The sequence below is a fragment of the Corylus avellana genome, chromosome 10 (genome assembly GCF_965113065.1).
Source record: "Corylus avellana chromosome 10, dhCorAvel1.hap1.2, whole genome shotgun sequence".
In the NCBI taxonomy this organism is placed as follows: domain Eukaryota; kingdom Viridiplantae; phylum Streptophyta; class Magnoliopsida; order Fagales; family Betulaceae; genus Corylus; species Corylus avellana.
The window spans coordinates 3,385,143-3,405,746 of NC_142499.1; the positions used below are offsets into that span (position 1 = coordinate 3,385,143).

The 20,604-nt window shown below is 37.1% G+C and overlaps 2 protein-coding genes across 3 annotated transcripts; one reads left to right on the top strand and one right to left on the bottom strand.

Moving 5' to 3' along the window:
* The first annotated feature begins 1,126 nt into the window (after positions 1-1,126).
* Positions 1,127-12,437, top strand: LOC132191470 (uncharacterized). The gene is made up of 12 exons (XM_059606496.2): positions 1,127-4,319; positions 4,494-4,733; positions 5,155-5,284; positions 6,014-6,166; positions 6,333-6,565; positions 6,676-6,745; positions 9,220-9,426; positions 10,349-10,575; positions 10,697-10,775; positions 10,890-11,030; positions 11,762-12,044; positions 12,130-12,437. The coding sequence occupies exons 1-11, from the start codon at positions 1,306-1,308 to the stop codon at positions 11,933-11,935; spliced, it is 4,668 nt and encodes a 1,555-aa protein (XP_059462479.2). The 5' UTR covers positions 1,127-1,305; the 3' UTR covers positions 11,936-12,044; positions 12,130-12,437.
* A 1,645-nt stretch (positions 12,438-14,082) lies between these two features.
* EIF3E (eukaryotic translation initiation factor 3E) lies at positions 14,083-19,826 on the bottom strand. 2 transcript variants are annotated; one of them, XM_059607614.2, is made up of 9 exons: positions 19,666-19,826; positions 18,264-18,484; positions 18,000-18,154; positions 17,382-17,609; positions 17,153-17,274; positions 16,108-16,327; positions 15,463-15,605; positions 14,620-14,757; positions 14,083-14,488 (listed from the first exon to the last, which is right to left on the bottom strand). In XM_059607614.2, the coding sequence occupies exons 2-9, from the start codon at positions 18,469-18,471 to the stop codon at positions 14,386-14,388; spliced, it is 1,317 nt and encodes a 438-aa protein (XP_059463597.1). In that variant the 5' UTR covers positions 18,472-18,484; positions 19,666-19,826; the 3' UTR covers positions 14,083-14,385. The 2 variants fall into 2 exon arrangements, with proteins under 2 accessions (XP_059463597.1, XP_059463596.1); XM_059607613.2 differs by having other exon boundaries at positions 18,264-18,488.
* Between the last annotated feature and the right edge of the window lie 778 nt (positions 19,827-20,604).

The window sequence follows — 20,604 nt, forward strand, 5'->3', positions numbered from 1 at the left end:
TAAAAATATGATTTATATAATACTCTCAAAGATGTGCTATAAATCATATTTTTATCTTGCAATATTATTTGGGGGTGGTCGAAACCACCTCATAGCCCTTGAAAATGGTTCAACAACCTCCAAATATTATTATATATATATATATATATATAGCCATTAAGGTAGTCCAGTCACTTCTAGCTGACTATTTTGGACTATAGAGAATTTCAATCCGTTGTGTTGCTAATGTTAGAGGGGTGATATATGAGTAATGCTAGAAGTTTGACATTTGATTTTGAGTCTTTTGAGACCGCAAGGCGCAAGGGGTGATAAATAGCATAATAGTATTACTCTTCTTATAAAGAGGAGGTTGGGTTGGGATACGGATTTTAGCTCCTTAAAACCAATTTTTTACCCTACTCTAGGATCGAACATTAGGGTTTGTTTGACAAAACTTTTCAATTTTTTTTTTTTTTTTTTTAATGTAACATAAAGGTGAAAGTAGTTTTTAGCGTTTTGAATTATTTGTTAATACTTTTACAATTTTGTTAAAAGGGAAAAAAGCTACATAAAAATATTAACAAATGAGCCTTTAAAATTGGGCAGAGTTTTTTTTCAAATTACGTTATCTCTGACTCAGTTTATAAAAATCATACATGAACATCGAGCATGCGTGAAAATTATATGCTGCTCTAATAGCGTTCACAAAGTTAAAATAAATTTTATTAAAAATTATGTACATTTCATGTGTAATTAAAAAAAGAGACATACTATTTTTATAAATTGAGTTTGGTTTTACTCGGGTAATTGGTCCGGTTGTAAATTTTGAACACGTGTACCTGTGGGCCCGTGGCATCATAAACACCGACGATCTAAAAGTATAAAACTCCTATAAAGTGACGTTTAACCAATGGCAATGGGCCAACCCTTTTATATCGTGGAGATTGCAGGTTTTCCAACTGCAGGGACATACCAACGTGACTTGTGCATTAAAAAAAAAAAAAAGGTAATATATTCTAAAATCCGCCACGTCACGGAATTTAAATTCCATGGTTTTTTTCTTTCACCGGTGAAAACCCACCACGAGCTAAACGAGGAGCGAATATCTTTTATATATATATATATATATAATTAAACCCCCTTGTGCTTGGAACTTGGAAGCTGGTAGTGGTAGCCCCAACGTTCACTTGCTATTTCTCTATGTTACTTCCAAGCCAAGTAAGCCCCCAATAATTCAAAAACCTAAAAAAGTATTTCATATTTATAGAAAGCGAAAGTACCCAATATCCAAAAACCCTAATTCACAGCTTCCATAGTCGCCGGAGAATGGCGCCGGCGGCAGTGGAAATGCGGTCTCCAATCGCCTCCGCACAGCCGACACCCTCCTCCTCGGCTTCCCAGAATCCGAGTTCCAATTATCCGTTCACTTTCGGTGCGATTCCTTCGAGCGATTACGCGGAGGATCAGGGAAGTTCCAACTCTTCGAGCTTTGATGCCGCAACAAAGTGCGATCGCGGTTCTGGTTTTGCTGCAAATGTGGCTCGGACGGGCTCTAGGGCGCGGCCGAGGCTGGTGAAGATGAGGAGGCAGCTGGGGAGTCCGCAGGCGAGGGCGAGGTCGAGGTCGCCGGCGAACGAGGTCGTTTCGGGTTCCAATCCGTTCGGGTCGGATTCGGCTCGAGTGGGCGATGGGGCTAGCACGTTAAATTGGGTTTCGGAGAGTTCCAATGGGGTAAGTAATGGTAGTAGTGCTTGTAAGGGTTTTAGCTTTTCGATTGGTGATGCTCAGTCTGTGAAATTTGAGAGCGTGGGTTTTGTGTTTGGTGCTAATCGAAGTGCTTTCGATGCAAATTTGGGGTCTGTGGTGGGAGGGACTGGTGAAAGTGCGGTAAATTCGAGTAGTGGAGATGGGGGGAAGGTGAAAGTTGAGAGTGGAAGAGAGTCTGGGAAGATTGAGAATTTGGGTTTTGTGTTTGATGCCAAGCAGAGTAGTTTTGCATCGAATTCGTTTGAGGAAAAGAGACTTTCCGGTGAAAATGCGGGAAAATCGGTGGTTGGTGATGAGGGGAATGTGGAAGCAGAGTCTGAATTAGAGTATGGGAAGTTTGACGATCTTGGTTTTATGTTTGGTGCTGGTCAGAGTAATATGGCTTCAAATTCGAACACAGTAAAGAGAGAATATGGTGAACGGGTAGATAAATTGGGTTCTGAGGATGCTGGGAAAATGAAATTGGAGACTGAAACTGAGTTTGGGAAGCATGATAATGTTGGTTATGTGTTTGGTGTTACTCAGAGTGATCTGCCATCAAATTTGAATTTGGGAAAGGGAGGTTCTGGTGGGAATTCGGAAAAGCCGGATTATGATGGGGATAAAATGAATACGGAGACTGAAACAGTGACTGTGAAACGTGCTGATCAGAGTGAATTGGGGTCGACTTCAATCTCTGGAAAGAGAGAATGTAGTAGAAATGCGAGTGTAATGGACAGTGAAAATGGTGGCATGTTGAAAGCTGAAAATGAAGCTGAGTTCGGGAAGCGTGTTGATATGGGTTTTGTTTTTGGCGGTAGTTGGTTTAATTCCGTGTCAAAGAACTTGGAAAAGAGGGAATCTGCTCAAATTTTGGGAAAATTGGGTACTGAGGACGGGGTTAAGGTGAAAGTGGAAAGTGGAGCAGAGTCCGGCAAAGTGAAAGATACTGTTGTTAACTTCGATAGCGATGGTGATAGGAGCTCGAATAATAATTGTGAGAAGGAAGTTTTTGTATTTGGAAGTGGCAGTAAGAAAGAATCCAGTTTCAATGAATGCATGGCAGCTAAGTGCCCAAGTGAAATCGAGTTGAATGGTAAATTTTTTGGAAATTGCAAAAACATTGAAGCTCAGGTCGGTGATTTGGGTTCTGATGTTGAAGGCAAGGGAAAATCTGTATTTGGAAGTACTAGTAACGTGGCACGCTTCTGTAGCACAAGTCCCTTATTTGAACTTCCAGATGAAATGAGGAAAATGAAAATTGATGATTCTGAGAATGTTGATGGTACTCACAAGACTAAAAATTTAGGTCAGAACTCATGTGCCAATCATGGGGCTGCTTCCATGTTTGAAAGAAGGGAAAAGGCTTCTGGCTCATTTAACAAAAGTTCAGCAACTGGTGCTTCTATTGGAATTTCTAGTTCCAAAGAGTTTGCATTTCAGGCAGGTCTCATTAAGGATTTTGATATGGGCCAATTTCCTCAAGGTCAAATAAATGATGATACACAATGGAATGCATCTGCTGCACCATCTTCATTTTCATCAATTGATCTTGACTGCCAACCAAATGGTAGTGTTTCTGAAATACCTTTCGTAGGTGGACTTGAAAATAAGGATGGGAATTGTTTTGCAAGCATTCCAGATGGATCAGGGGCGTCCTTTACAGCCTTCAGCCAACCAAAATGGGATCCTTCTTGCTTTGAAGGAAATCTGTTTCCTGAAGTAAACAAAAAAGTGGAATTCGTAGGGAAGGGTCGGTCTATCAAGGATAAAAGATCAAAGAAAATGAGGGGAAAATTAAAGCCACCATCCTTAAGTAAGCAAAAGCTGGGGCAAGATCATGTGCTAAAGGAATCCAGTTCCCAAGAAAACCCTGACTCAGCCGGATGCTACTCACCCATGGATTTTTCTCCATATCAGGAAACTGGTGCAACTAATCCATATACAAGGGAAGCTTCCTTGACTCCAGAAGAGTTCTCCTACATAGATACTGATTTTGCACCTTCTGCCCTGCATTCAACAGTTCCAAATGACGCCAAAGATGAAGATTTGGCTGCTGCAGAAGGATTAGATATCAATAGAAGTGGTCACAAATCTAGGGAGCAGAACGAGGAGAACCTTTGTTATCACGATGGAAGGTCTTTTTCTGGAGCTGAAACAACCTGCTCTAGTTCTAAAACTGAGAAATTCTGCTGCAGCGGTGGTGCTGGTGTTACATCAACAGAAGTTAGAAGTGATTTTACTTCAAACATGGAGAGACAAGAAAATAATGGTGGAACACAGTTTCATTTTGTTTCTATGAAGGAGAAATTATTTACATTTTCTTCATCATCCTCTCCACAAGGTAGTTTATCAGCAACCACCAAGCGTCAACATAGAAAGAAAAGTAGGGGTAAAGTTGGCCGGCACTCATCTGTTATCACTCCTAGTACAGATGTTAACACTCAGGCATCTTCGGTCCAATTGTCACCAACGACTAGCACTTCTTCACAGTTTGATACAGTGGATAAATCTGAAGCACATCAACAGTTCAAGCAAGGACATGTCACTTTCTCTGATGCCATTCAAGAAATCTGTGAGAAGTTTCGACTCAGGTGCTGCTTGCATCATGAATAACCAGTTTTTGCTTCATTATATCAAACCACTTCGAATATTTTTCTGATCATATTTTATTGAGAATTGGTTGTGCTGCTTTGATCTATATTTTTTTTTGCCTTATAAAAATATTCATTTTTTATTTATGTGTGCAACTATTTGATTTGCATCAGGGGAAACCAGGCTTATAAAAATCGGGAGCTGTCTAAAGCAGAGGATTTATACACACAGGGAATAATTTCTGTCCCATCTAGAGAAAGATTGGGATGCTGCCTTAAACCACTTTTGCTCTGCTATAGCAATCGTGCAACTACACGAATGCGTCTTGAAAGAATAAGGGAAGCTTTAGGGGACTGTGTGATGGCTACCGCACTAGATCCCAACTTTCTCAAAGTACAAATGAGAGCTGCAAAGTAAGACTTTGATTTGTGTAATTTCAAATTGTGAGTACAACTTGAATAGCTCTGGATCCATGCAGCAATATTTACTAATTTCTTAGGAGCAAAAGATTTACTTTCAATTGAATAATATGCCATAGCAAAATGTACCACAAGTTATTTTAGGCCATAGTTATTTTATTTAATACTAAGATGTTAGGAGTGGTTGTTATTTACAAGTTTGGGTTAGAATTAATCATTTGGATCTTGTTTGAACCATGTAGAAACAAATTAGATATGAAATAACAATCGATGAAACTAGCTATACATAAGAACATTGAATTTGGTACGAGAAGGATGGATGTAAGGGCTGAATTTTTGTACCCCTTTCTGCTTTCTTCATTTTTTAAGAAGGCATTGTATATATCCTCTCAATATGTGTTTTTTGTTCCCATAGTTGTCACCTTATGCTTGGAGAAGTGGAAGATGCACTACAGTGTTTTAATAAGTGCTTGGAATCAGGCCCTGGTGTTTGCTTGGATCGGAAATTCATAATAGAGGCTGCTGATGGTCTTCAAAAGGCTCAGGTACCACATTTCTTTCCTGCTATATTGGTAACACAATATTGTTGGTTACGATACCTCATTTGAAAAAGAACGTGGATATTAATTATACCCACATTTGTGGATATTAATTATACCCACATTTTTTGCAGATGAATCTTTACCAATGTTTTAATAAGATGTATTGTGGTCTTGCCTTTTGACTTAAGTTTGGCAATATTTTCTTCATAATGGATTTAAAATTCCATGGTTTCCCTAGTTTTGTGTTGGCACGCAAATTGAATGCTTTGAAAATGGGTTTGAAAAAATGGATTGAAGAGATATTTAGCAATGTTGGGAAGTGGGAAAAGGATTTAGTGGATGGTATTTGAAAGCTTGAAATCATTGCAGAAGGTAGACCCTTAATTGCAGATGAAAGGTTGAGAAAAGAGTCAAACAGACAGCAATAGCCTCTTTAAAATGTTCAGTGGCCTACTGTTCTCTACATTGAGAATAGTCATAGGAGAATGATATGTTTCTCAAGGATTCATGATTTATGCTGTACTCAGTGGTAGATTTTAAAGGATGCTTGCCTTGTATTTTATGGATTACGTTACTATGCATTACACTTCCTTTTTTAAATGATTAATCCTTTGGTAATCTTATTTTGTTAGAGATATGCTATGTTTTTCTTCTGCAAGGAATTTTTCTGCATTTCTGTGCCTACTGGTTGAATAGTGCGCTGACTAATGATGTGTGTTTTGTTACCTGCAGAAAGTGGCCGAGCATACAAATCGTTCTGCCAAACTTTTGGAACAGAGAACTTCTGATGCTGCTCTTAGTGCCTTAGAAATAATTGCTGAGGCCTTGTCAATCAGTTTATACTCAGAAAAATTACTTGAAATGAAAGTGGAGGCTCTGTTTATGGTCTGTATGGCTCAATTACTTTTGCACTCATCTATTATTGTTATCAAGTCACTCAATCATTTGATTATACAGTAGTTGATAACTGCTGTTTGTTTAAGTGTTTATTTTTTATAAGCCTCAAGTTCTGGTCTAAGCATTGGCTCTGTTATTTGGTGGGATTTTGCAGTTGCGGAAGTATGAAGAGGCAATTCAGCTGTGTGAGCAGAGTCTTCCTTTTGCTGAAAAGAATTTTGCTTCACCGAGCACTGTAGATGTGGATGGTTCTGGGTGTGAGAGTTACTCTGTGGTTAGACTGTGGAGGTGGTACCTGATATCCAAGTGCTACTTTCACTTGGGAAGACTTGAGGCCGCTCTTGATTTACTTCAGAAGCTAGAACAAGTGGGATCTATTAAAGACAAGTAATGAACAATCTTTATGAAGCAGTTTATTTTTCCACTTTCCAATTTAATCAGTACGTTTCTTTCTTTTACTAGCTTTGAGGTTTCTGATACTTATTTTAACTATGTAGGTATGGAATTAAGAATTTGGAGTCGTCAATATCATTAGCTGTCACTATACGTGAACTTTTACTCTGCAAGGTATTCCATCTCTCTATATGTTCATTTTCTCACTTAGATACTGAATTCCTTTAATTTGACTTCATACTTACTATTTCTTCATTATTGTGTGTTTCATTACTGTTGCTACTTAAATTATGAAGCATGCGATTCAAAACAATTGCTGCTTAATGAAACTGATGAAGGAAACTGTATTAACTAGAACTATTTTTTTTCTTCTTTTCTTTTTAGGTTTTCCTTTTGTTCTTTTTCTTTTTCCAGAGGAACACAAGAACCATATCATGTAAAAGTAATAATTAGCTTTAGCTCATTAGCTCATACAAACAGGAGACTGGTGAGTACATGCTTGTATATCCCCCATCAAATAAATTGTTTCATTATTAATAGTGATTGATAATGACAAGAGTACAAGGTCGACAATGTGTTTTGACTAGTTCTTATTCTGTGATTGGCTCATCACTTTCCAGAAGATGGAAGAGTAGAAATCTTAGGATCCTAGCCCTTGAAGAAATGAAGCATTAGAAAAAAGAACATTCAGAATATTCTCCCCCTAGTGTGTGGTGACTATGATGCAGAACAGTTGTTAGCAAGCAAAATACAAGCAACAGTTTTCTAGTTGGTGATGGTCTTGCTTCTAATATATTCCTTTGTTTTCTTGAGGTCAGGGACTTAAGTCGTGGAGGAATTTTTATCTGTTTATTCAATGATGTTATAAATGATAGGGATTCGGGATCTCACAGCAAATGAGAAGTCATTTTTGTTGCCTGTGTAATGAGATGCAATTCTTTAAATCAGAAGCTTATAGTGCGGGTTGTGGTCTGGTGAGCGGTAATGCTTTTGCTGATTTATGTAGCGCCCAAGTCCTTTTTATTGGTGATTTGTGTTGAATCAACAGTTCCGTCTCCCATAGACTACTAAGCAAGGCAGAGTACAACCAACCATGTGCCCTTTTGAACCCCCCCCCCCCCCCCCCCCCCCCCCTTTGGGACTGCTGAAGACTTGTCCCAAAAGAAAAGAAAAGTATACACTTCACACTGCAGAAGGCTCTTTATGATCAAAGAGTCAATAATCAGCTACTCTAGTATATTTATAAGGAGAGAAGGAAAAACAGAGGAAGTGATTCTATGGATATTTTTAATATAAGTAAATTCAATTGTATTATAAGGTACAAAGGTGTGCAACTCAAGAAGACAGAGTATAAAAGGGACACCCAATTAGGGAGAAGAAGAGACACAAATCTAGAAATTCTAGAAAAGTAGAGAAGCAAGAATTGTTGAGAGCAACCATTCACGCATAAAGAGTTTTGAACACCGAAGATTTTAACTCTGCTACTGTTCTCTCAGAATTTTCAAATTTTTTGGCATTGTGTTCTCTCCAAATGCACCACGTCAACCAAAGAGGAACCATCCTTCAAACATCTAGGCAACGGTGGCTACCACATTGCCCCTCCAACTAGCCAACAACCCCACGACCCATTGAGGCATGTCCCACTTTACCCCAAAAAGATTGAACACTAATAATACCCACAAACCTTTAGGTACCTTGCAGTGAAGCAGAAGATGGTCAATGGATTCCCCACTCTTATTGCACATGCAACATCAGCCTATCACAATGACGTGGCTCTTCCTCAAGTTATCTAAGGTCAAAATCTTTTCTAATGTTGTTGTCCAAACAAAGAGAGCCATTCTTGGAGGGGCCTTGTTTCTCCAAATGCTCTTCTAAAGAAAAGGAGAGCCCCGCAGGAGGGCTAAGCGCAAGATAACAAGAACTTCCTCAGCTAATCCAGGGTCAAAATCTCTCATAATGTTGCTGTCCAAACAAAGAAAGCCACTCTTGGAGGGGCCTTGTTTCTCCGAATGCTCTTCCAAGGAAAAAGAGAGCCAGCAGGAGGGCTAAGCGCAAGATAACAAAGAACTAACCTCGAATGATCACCATTTGGAAGGGGTCAAATAGATTCTATCCTCACCACCTGGACTCATCCTGAATGAATACAATAGATTAAAGAAGGAAAATACCATCTCCACCTATCAATCATGCACTGGTTTGATGAAAGTGATATATTCATTAGAAACATATGGTTTGCCATCAAAGCCTCCTTAAAATGAGCTATATTAAACAACACCGGGAAAGATGCCTTCAAGGTCTGATCACCTCACCAAACATCTTGCCAAAACCTGATCTTAGACCCATATGGAAACACATCTCCTATTTAAAGAATTGACTCTTTCGCTATCATCTAGGGTATTTTTGTCAATCAATCTTCGCATTAAGGAGTTCGTGCTTGTATATATAATGTATGTATAGGATTGAATGGATTACTATCTTCCTTTTTGTGTCGTGGCTCTTGATTTGCTCAGACATTTTATTGGTAAATGAATTTTGTATCACATGGATCAATTATTTATGAATTTGCATTCTTCCTGCTGCATTTATTCATTTGCTTGAGAATTCTTGAGACTAACATCCATTCATTTTATGATTGTTGAAACTAACAGAATGCCGGGAATGAAGCATTTCGATCCAGGAAGTATACTGAGGCAGTAGAGCACTATACCATTGCTTTATCTAGCAATGTTGAATCACGTCCTTTTGCTGCAATCTGTCTCTGCAATCGTGCTGCAGCACACCAAGCTTTGGGCCAAACTTCTGATGCTATTGCAGATTGCAGTCTTGCCATAGCGCTTGATGGAAATTATGCTAAGGTATGCCTTTGAATGCGTATTCTGTGGCAGGCTAGCACATGTATAATTTTTTTTTTTTTTTTTTTTCTTTTTGTTTTGATTACTTTCTTTAATGAAATGAAAAGAATTCTCGACTGCATCTTTTTGATTTAGTTGGCCTTTTTGTTTATTTATTTTTGTCTTTTTGGACTACTGATTAATAATAAGCTGTAGGCCCTAGTACATTACAGACACCTGTACAATTGAGAGGAGCTTAATAATCGTTTCTGTTCCTTTCCTTTCCCGTCTTCATTTTAGTCTTCCATTCCTTTATGAACTCCCAAACATACTTTTAGAGGATTGCACAATTAACCACATTTGAATCTTTTTGTTTCGTATAGCATTCATTGTTGATGTTCTATAACTTCTCTCTTCAGACATTTCCCATATGAGAAAGGAATGTCCGGCTAAAAGAGTAGGCTTAGGGCCTCAGGCCTACTGATTTCAAGGAAATTCATTCCCTTCATAGTGCTTCCATGTCATTTGTATTTATCTTATTGTGACATTTTCTACAGACTCTGACTTCTCTGTTAAATTTTACCCTCCATCCATTGCAATATTAGTTTATCTTCTTAACTAGAAGACAAAAAAAAAATGCAATACATGAAACATGAAGTTATTATTTTGAAGTTGTTTGTTTCGTGTCTTGACTTTTGTTTTCACCCAATCTTAATTCAGCATCAAGTTGTAGATTTGATGTGCAAGTCATGTCCCATACCCATCCTAGCATGTAACATTCTTTTCTAAGTGGTCATACTGTCCTACTTAATTTTAATGATTGTGCCGTATTTATGATTTCTTGTTCTTGTAAAAGTTAGTTTATAACTGTATTGTCAAATAGTTTTTTTCACATTAGTTAGTTCTTTGTCATTATTTTTGTGCCTGAGCACCTCCTATTATGCAGGCTGTTTCTAGAAGAGCCACCCTACATGAGATGATCCGAGATTACAGACAAGCAGCTAGTGACCTCCAGCGACTACTATCCATTCTTCAAGATCAATCTAGTGAGAAAGCCAAACAGTCTGGCACACCAGGTAGCAGCATAAGAGAATTAAGGCAAGCTCAACGGCGTCTGCCTTTGATGGAAGAAGAAGCTAAAAAGGATATTCCCTTGGATTTCTATCTGATTTTGTAAGTTTTTCATTTCATTTGGAGCCTTCAGAACTTAGGAGCTTAATAATCGTTTTGCTGTGTAGTAATTGCATGTTTCAAGCTTCTAAGTTATTTATTACTTGAAAATCTCAAATGCCAGGGGAATTAAACCGTCTGACTCAGCATCTGATATCAAGAAGGCATACCGAAAGGCAGCTCTCAAACATCATCCAGACAAGGTTTAAAGCTTTTTGTGATCTTCATAATAGTTTAATAATTATTTGAATTCCATACTTTTTACTCATCTTAGGAGGTTTTTCATAATCTTGGATTATATTTTTGGTGGGTTTTAGGCTGGCCAGTTCCTGGCAAGAAGTGAAAGTGGAGATGAGGGGCAACTCTGGAAGGAAATCTCCCAGGAGGTTAACAAGGATGCTGATAGGCTTTTTAAAATGATTGGAGAGGCATATGCAGTACTTTCAGACCCCACTAAGGTTTGCCACCCACATGATGATCAAAACTTGAGAAGTTTTTATGCTTTATTGCACTATATATTTCCAGCATTATTAATCCCAAGGGGTTGGCTCAAGTGGTAAGAGCCTTGGTCTTTGTGGTAGTCCATGAGGTCTAAGGTTTGAATCCCCTTGAGTGCAAACAATTCTTTGAGGCCGGCCCCACCTAATCCGTGTGGAGGGGGCTCTTTACATGGGTCCGAGGCTTACCTATCAGGGGTGGGTACACGAAGTGGTCCTGCCTTAGAGGGGTTTCTCGTTATCAAAAAAAATTATTTCCAGCATTATTTCTATTCAGGACTACAGCGATTCCATCCTTGTTACATGTTTTGCTTGACATGTGTGTGCGTTTGTTTGTTTGTATATTTATGTATTCTTTCATTTTCTATTAAAAAATTAAGGATAGACATTAATATGACCGCTTAAAAGTTAAACCTCAATTCAAATCTACCGTGGGCACACGTAAGCAGACCCATTTATTCCCTGTGACATGTAATCTATATACTTTCTAAGTAGAAGCTCTTGAATAACAGGACAGTTAGTACCATCCTGTGTTTCTAAAGCAGAAATAATTTTTTGTCGAATAGTGGTTGGGAAAACTTTCAAGTCTGAAGGGCAAAATCATTTGATCAGTGTGATTATGACACCAAAAATCTCTTCTTTTGGACATCTATGGTGATGGATATTGATAAATTTAATCTTTCTGTTAACAGCGCTCAGAATATGATCTTGAAGAGGATATGAGGAAAGCCCCAAAGGAAAGCCACAGAAGCAGCAACTATAGAAGAACTTCAGATTTTCACAGCTCCCCATTTCAAAGAAGCAGCAACAGACGAAACTGGCAGGAGAATTGGAAGACATATGGAAATTCAAATTTTCGATGGTGAGAATGAACTGCAAGAGGCATATTTTTCAACTGACTGGGTCATGGCAGCTTACAGCTGGCCCAAGTTACACAAAGGATCTATGGAAATGACTGGCTACTGATCTAGTCAGGTATTTAACAGATGAATAATGCACTTTGTTAGAAGTGACTGTGCCCATTGGTCTAAGAGAGATAAGTGTTATGTGCATTTTGCAGTTTTGCACTTTAGGATTCTATATAATCTAAAGAGTCGCAAGGAATAATCAGAAAGCACAGGGAGTTTTGGTCCCGATATGCTGGCGACATTCATACATGTAATTTACTACTTTGAAAAGGAAAATGCCTTGACACTTCATCAATGCCCTTCAACCAGTGCTAATTATGGAGGAAGTTGGAGCTATGTGGTATTTCATCAATTTTGACAGAGAAACAGGAGTCCATATGAAATTGTAATCTTTTGTGTCGTACTTACAAATGTTACAGATGCTTATTTATAGAAGAAGATGCATGCTTAGTTGTTGTAACCTTAAAGCTTTCATCTTTTGGGAATGCATGATAAGAAACAAAATGATGAATATCGAATTTTATGATTATTTTTGCCGTCTTGTCATGGGACAAGGATGAGGGAATCCAGTTGGTTATATTTATAAGGGCAAAATTGTCTTTTCAATTTCTTGAACAATTTTACCCTTAAAATAATACTAATTGGATCCCTTAGTTGACCTGGATACGATCCAAATTCCTTGTTCATGTACCCTTTGCCTTAGATTTGGGGATGCTTTTTGAAAGATGATCTTATAAAATGTTGCTAGTAAGAACCTAAGAATTATCTGAGTTGGCTGGTAAATTTTGATTAGGTTCAAGTTTTGGGAGAAAGATTCTTTGCAATTTGGCTATCTGAATTGTGCGAGGGGTTGTAGGATTTACTTATCTCAAACAAGTGGGTTTTGCAATTTCACTGTTTGTAAGGTTGTTCGAATAATTGAAAGGAATTTTGATCTTGAAAACCTCTTTGCCGAGAAGCAGCCATACCTATCTGATATATATATATATATATATATTGCGTGAAGGGCGTTTCTAATATACCTATTGACGAAAAACAATTTTTTAGAGTAAGAAGAAAGCCATTGGTGATAAATAGTACAGTTTTGACGCGAGGGAGGATCGTTGCCTCGTTGGTGGTCTAGCAACTGGTGGCTAGGTATTGTATTATTTGCACTGTAATTTTTGTTTTTAGCCTGTTGTTCAGGAGCTTACTCTGTTTTCGGTATTTTGATCCTTGTAGCCCTTTTCCCAATTTGCTTTAAAAAAAAAAAAAAAAAAAACGGTGGCTATGGTGGCCTTAGCACTATTGCTCCCATGGCATTGGAATTATGTGGCAGATCATGTAGATTATGAGATGGATTTTTCTTACGGACATAATTTTCCTCTAAACTGGATTGGAGAAAATTTCTCCAACACGCTCTATTAAACTAATATATATTTTTATAACATGTGATTCTCACGTGCATTTTAAAAACAAATGTCAATTTAATGGGTTTGAAGGAAATTTTGAAGAAAATTGTCCATTTCTATTGTTTAATAAAAAAAGGATTGGTCCCTAAGAATCAGCACAATCGACTGAGATCACACCTAATGAAGCAAAAATCGCTAGTTCGAATCCTCCTCCCTCTCTTGTGCGGACATGTCAAACAAAAATAAATAAATAAATAAGGAATTGAAAGAATTTTCTCCAATCTAGCTTGGAAAAAAAACTTGTCTACCAGGTTTCTCACATTAATGGTTTCTCAAGAACACGAAAAATCTCAAGAATCCAACCTTTAGCAGAATTTCTTCGTCCTCTCTCTGTGGACGTCCGGAACAGGGAAGCAAAAGATGGAGAGAGGGAGAACAATAAAATAAAGGCTCGTGTTATTGGGAAAAAAATAAAATAGAGAACATTTTGTTACAGTACTTATCCAAAGGTAGGCAACCATTGTAGCAAAATAATATGTTTTATTTATATAAGCAGAAGAAGAGAAGCTGATGTACGTAACACTACGGGTGTCTTTTCCAAAAACAAGCAAAAAAAATAATTTCGAGAAACATCATCGTAGATCCAATGTAATTTTCTCTATTATCTATTCATAAGAACAAAATGCGAATTAACCAATTAATCACAGATTCCAGTTGACATAATACCGAACATACTTTCATTTGGATTATAGTCGGACAACTAGGCAGGCAGAAAATTGGGTCCAGCAGTTTTCCATTGTCATAACTGAAGAAAGTATAGAAAAAGAGCAACATCTCTTCAAATCTGAACAAGTTAACAGCAGGCCTTGGGAACAAAAACATATAATTATCTTGCCAGAATTGATAATCTAGTCGTTAACGCGGAGTAATTTGAATCTTTCACTCAACCCAAAGGAAAGGAAATCTGGATAACTAGGGAAATGATGAAATAACTTATTTGAAACTTCACTACCAAACTTAACGTGCAGGCTGTGCTGCCTGTGCATGTTCCAGGAGTTGACTGACTAACTTGTAAGTGCGTCCTGAAAGCGCCTTTGTGTGGTCTATTAGCTGCTCATACCTGAGATGTGAAAATTAATTTAACAGGCAGGTCAAGAAAGAATGATGAGGGAACAAATTTGAGTAGAAAAAACTTGAGAAAACGCTACATTAAGGATAATTATGTATCAATTTTAAATATCTAGCACTTACACGTTGGGATGATTGGGTTCCATAATGACAGTTCCCAAGTGTGAATCAATCTTGGCATCAAGCTTTGAGCCCCGGATCAGATTCACAATCCATCTCTCAGCCTCCTCATAATTCAAATTCAATTTGTCAGCAAGCACTCTGCCACAAAAGCAATCTCAATTCAAATTCAACACAATTGGTATGCTCTTGATGATGGATTCAGTAATGCCACAAAATGAAAGAAAAGTGACAATTTCAGACATCTTTGCAAAGTAAGCCAACCATAAACAACTTAATCAAACATACTTTTAACAACTCAAACAGAGCTTCAGTGGTAAGAAGCCATTAATGTTGCAATTCTAATATGTGATCCAAACAAATACACATCGAGCAAATTCTACAGTCAAAGTTCATTTTAAAGTCATCTCAAAAGAGGAGCTCAACATAGATTTGATGTGTTTCAGTTAAATAACTCATTACTCAGATTATATATATTCTCATTTCTCAAAATCTAGTTTGGAAGTTAACTTTTTAACATAGAATTAATGCGTTTCAGTTAATAGATTCATCACTCATATTCTATATTTTCATTTCTCTAAATCTGATTTGGAAGTGAATTTCCTCTGCAAAATCCATCAGAAGCTGGAAGCCTTTTCAGAAAACTCGACATGTAAAGAATGACCTGATGTCAACAATTGTGTAAAAGATAAAGATAAGACATCAACAAAAAAGGAAGAAGCAAGATTGCTGGGATATATTTCAAACCCCTTCCCCAAAAACAATTAAAATATTTTTAATATGTAAAAAAGTTTATATTTCCATATATGATACTGCAGAATACAATATCAAAGAGCAGGTACATACGCCATGTCAATTCGCTGATGTATTCGGCAGTAGGTCTCAAAGATAAATAGGCGTGCATTTTCAAGGAACTCATCTCGTAGTGGTACAGTAGAAAAGTTTCCTTCTTCAACTCGTTTGCCAAGGAACGGATCATTCAATATTACCTACATTGTCATAATGGGTTAGCACAATTTAAACCTAAGCTATAACTAAAATATTACCAAGTAATGCTATTCAAGGGAAGGGATACGAGATGCTATTCATGGTATTACTACTAGAGTAATGCTACTCTTACAAAAATTTTGTTCACAAACATTGTACACCTTTGATTATGAAAAGTCAGTTCAGAAGTCAAAATGTGATCTGACAGTATAAATGAGATCAACTTTGAGAAATGTTAGAGAGTTTGCAAAAGTGATATTAGTCTTACAACTAACTACTTTCAAGTAGCAATACAGGTACACTTAAAAGAAGATTTTGACCTGCATACTTCTAAGGGACAACTTCAGAAAAATAAAAATATCCAAAAATAGCCTGGAAGTCCCAAATAAACACCAAAAATAAAAAATTTGATCCTTACATTCTCATTGGGCAAACCCAGCCACTCAAGGTATGGGAAATGCCTTATTTTTATTTTTCTTGAAAATTAAGGTATGGGAAACTTACTTCTTCACACTCCTTCATCTTCTTTTGAGCCCCATCAAAGTCATAATTGACATACACGCATGCTAAAAATTCTGTAATGGGATCTTTGTAAGAGTGTTGCTCTTGCTGAATAACCTTTATAAATTCTTTGAATTGAGGTCTCCTCCTTTTGTTGACAATGAATGCAGTGGCTAAGTAGCGTAAAAGATGGGGAGCACTTGTTTGAATGGCATTAAGATACCTGACATAAGAACATCCCATATTCTTAGATTAGGCTTAATGAAAAAATCTGAATTTAGCAGATATACAACAAAAGTCGACAAATATGCAAAGGGTGGAATAGAAACTGAAAATCAAACCAAAAGCATAAGTTCTTAAGCATCAGCCGATGCAAAATGTGCATGTTAGAAGCTCTCAATTGGGAAGCATAAAACTAATGCCAAAGATTATCCTTGACCAACCATGCAACATCCTAGGTGAAATCATATCTGTTGGTTCTCCACTTATGACTGTCAAGCCATGTGAACCAAAAGAAAAAAAGCAAGGCACTTATAGAGATCCAACTGCTTAAACTCCATATTTTTCAGAAGTTGATATTCCACTATAAACTAGGCATGTATTAAGCAGGAAGTACAAATGTCAAATAACTGATCATAAGATGGAAGAAAAGATAGAAAATAAATAACCATATTCTATAGCAAAGCCAGTACTGTGTTTTTTTCTTTTTCCATAATTGTGATCCCAAGTTGTCTAACTGGAAAAAACAAGCAAATCCAAAAGAAAGACTAGAGAAAAGTAAGAAGATAATGAACAAAATAACACAGACTTGTTTTATGAATTACATACAGACGATGATAAGGATTGAGAAAATAATAGGGTATTACAATTTACAAAGAGCCAAAGCGATGATTGAATTATTATAGGGATATTGACAATCTTCAAAGTTCATAGTTTGGGGGACTAGCAGGGGGAGTATTTAACAAAAATTAGAGTTGGGTACCATAAAGCAAGCAATTTTTCAAAACCAGCTAAATAGAATAGAAACTGTCAAGTCCAGAAGGCATACTTATCCTGATTAAACAGGTCAATGATCTGTGTTCTTCCATTGTCATGGTTGAAAAAGATGAATAGACCCCAGTGCATTAACCATATTCTACTTTGCACCTGATTCATTGGTGATGCAAAATTCTGCAAGAAAAAAAAAATCACCATTGCTAAACATATCTTCACTGAAACATTAAAAAAACTGAGTGCATACCATGAAGAAGTGGAATATGAAAAAAAAAAAAAAAAACCTTTGAGTCAATTATCTCTTTCAACCGATTAAGCTCTTCAAGAGCAATATCCCAATTTTGCATTAAAATCTCAGCTGCAAGCTTTCCCCACAATGCACTCAGACTCCTCTCACTATTTGTGCATAAAGCCCTATACTGATACAGATAATCAGCAGCACCAGAGTAGTTTCCACATTCAAACTGAAATTTGGCGTACTGATATAAAGCCTCTATCTGCTCTGTTCCAATCTGGTAAGAAAAAATCATCATCCATAGGTTAAAATTCAAGCAGAAGTGGGATCTATTAAAAAAAAAAAAAATTCAAGCAGAAGAGGGGAATGTTCAATGTTCTAGGTGCCAAACTAATACAATGCATCTAAAATATCTTTGGCCAATTTCACAACAGTTCACCGATATCTCTCCTTCATTTTGCGCATAATTTCTAATTTTCCAACATACGCAATGCACCACTTGTCAACACACTTCAATTACCCACAAAATAAAATATTTCCATTAGACCCAAATACTAAACAAATATAACCAAACATCCCATCGAATCCAATACTACTAATAAGAATGTTAAACCCACAACCAAAACCTCCTTAAAAATAAATAAATAACGAATCAATTAGATTAGACCTGGTATCGTTCACTGAGCATTTGGAGATTGTACTGCTTATCAGATCTTAGCTCCTGCACTGCATTTGGGTTCTGCAAAAAAGTGACAAGAGGTGCAGCCGCCTCCTCAAGCGCCTTGAGCCTCCCCACCACCTCCGCCCTCCTGTCCACCATATCTACGCAGATTGAAATCACACACACAAACACAAACCTCTAAGAACCAGACGACCATATACTCATATAAATAGATACCAAAAATTCCTATAGAGAAGAACAGGAAGAGACCTTGGGGGACCTCTTCAGCATGATAGAGACTCTTGTGGATATCCATAGCGTAGTCGACCATGTTGGTCTTGTTGAGAAGCTCGATCTTCGACTTGAGGATCTGCTCGTCCTCGTGAAGACGGCGCTCCTGGAGAAACTCTAATATCGGGAACACTAGGTGCCGGTCCAAGTGCGGCGCAATCCGCGGAGTGAGGTCATAGCTCGCCATGCCTTTGCTCTCTCTTGCTAAGGTTTTACAAACCGAATTGTGAGTTCTAACTTTACAAGTTTTAGTTATCTATCATGAGCAAACACACACGTGTATATATTTATATATGGAGTAATTCTACAAGTCCTTTTTATGTTCCTTTTTATGTTCCTTTTGTGTTATTTCAAAACTGATGTGTCTTTTAAAATATCATTAAATTTGTGATAAATTACTATTAGATTTTGATATTTTAAAAGCTACAAGACCAACAAAAAAATTAAAACATGAGAATGACATTTAGCTATATATATACCAATGTTTTTTATGGGTGTTTTATTGGGCTTTCATATATTAGTAATACCAACAGTTATTTTAAAGATAAACAATTGGAAGACTTTTCAAATTATAGGAAAACATACATAAGGATTGAGTTGAATTGAACAACACTTTAGATGGTTGTTCGAGCTTAGCTTAACTAAAAGGGACAAATGTAAGATTAATCTTTGTGGTTGTGCTGATTTGTAATTAGCCATGTCATATTTAAAAGAACAAAAAGGTCCTTACATTCAACTTCCGTCAAAAAAAATTTATATAAACCGTCAAATGCTCACTTCAGCATCAATCATATTACTACATATGTCACCCATAATAAAAAATATAGAATATAACAATTAAAATTTAAAAAAACTAAAAACTAAAAACTAAAAACTAAAACTAAAAAAGAGTAGTCAAGCCATCCAAATGGGAGGTGGCCAAACCACCCCCTCTGAGCATATTTGAGGGTGATTTCGCTACCCCAAATGGACAATACATTAGACTTAGAATTGTTCACAGTGCGGTTTGATTAGCTTTTCTCTATAACTTGGAAGTTTTAAAATAAATCGGTTTAGGGCTTATATGATCATTGTTGTTAGTATTTTTTCAGATGTAAAGTGGAATTTTTTTCTTTCTAAATCATACTTTCTGATTTCTTAACTATATACAACTTGAACATGCAAATCTTGGCTACATTTAGAAAGTGAAAGAAATCCAAATTACTAATTCACTGGATAAGCCATGTGAAGTATGTGTTGAGACCAGAATCACTAAGAAGCCATGTAAATAAATAAATTAAGATAAACCGAATTACAAGATTTAATACACATTGATTTTATGTGATAATCAGGGGCGGAGGGAGGTCAAATGCCCCCCTCACCTCCCAAAAATTCCGCTTACCTGCTGTATAAATTTTCTGGATGCCCTCGTCGCCCACCCTCAGACGTTCATCAAGGAATTTACGCTCAGCCGCCAACGTTTTCCTTCTTCAGAAACTGTTGGTGTTTGGTGGTAAGAAGATACTAGATAGGTCACCAAGCTTGAAGAAGGAAGATGGGAAGATGGCTTTTCCCTTCTTTTTTTTGGAAAACGCAACGTTTAGGTAAAGAAAAACGCACCGTTTGGGGTAAAAATTGGGCTAAAAATTGATTGGTTTGGGGCCCAAATTACTTTTTTGGGGTAAAATAGCTTATTGAACAAAAAAAAAAAAAAAAAATTGGCCAATCAATTAACACAACAAGAATCCACCATACATAAGTTCTACCAAAAAAAAAATTCTTATCGGTTAATTACTTAACCGATAAAAAAAAAAATAGTTATATCGATTAACCGAATCAAACCGACTTCAGTATAAAAATCCTTGACCGATTACCGACCGACTTCTAGTGGTAGGCAGTTTGTGTCGGTTCAATCGCAGTCGGTAGGCGGTAAACGGTTAATCTGTCCACCTCTAGCTGAGATACTTAAAGGGCACAATTGATATCGGTTTGTCATAATGTGGTTTTCATACTATATTAGAAAGATCTTGTGATGTTAATTGGATTTATGATTTAGATGGGTTAAAGCCTACCAATGGCTATGTGTTTACTTTGATTGGAGAGATTATCTCTTGAAAGTCTAAAAAATAGACCTGCGTAGCAAGATCGATCTTGCTACTAGCTTAGCCCCGAGGCTAAGCTAGTTGCATTGGAAAATGTTGAAATTGGAGTTGAGTGTCTAAGAAGCTTACGGATTAATTTGCCTTTAATATGCTAACTAGGGCTGGCAAAACAGGCAACTGGGTAGACACGATTAGGACCCGTTAAGAACCGCGACCCAATTACCCGAGACACGAACACG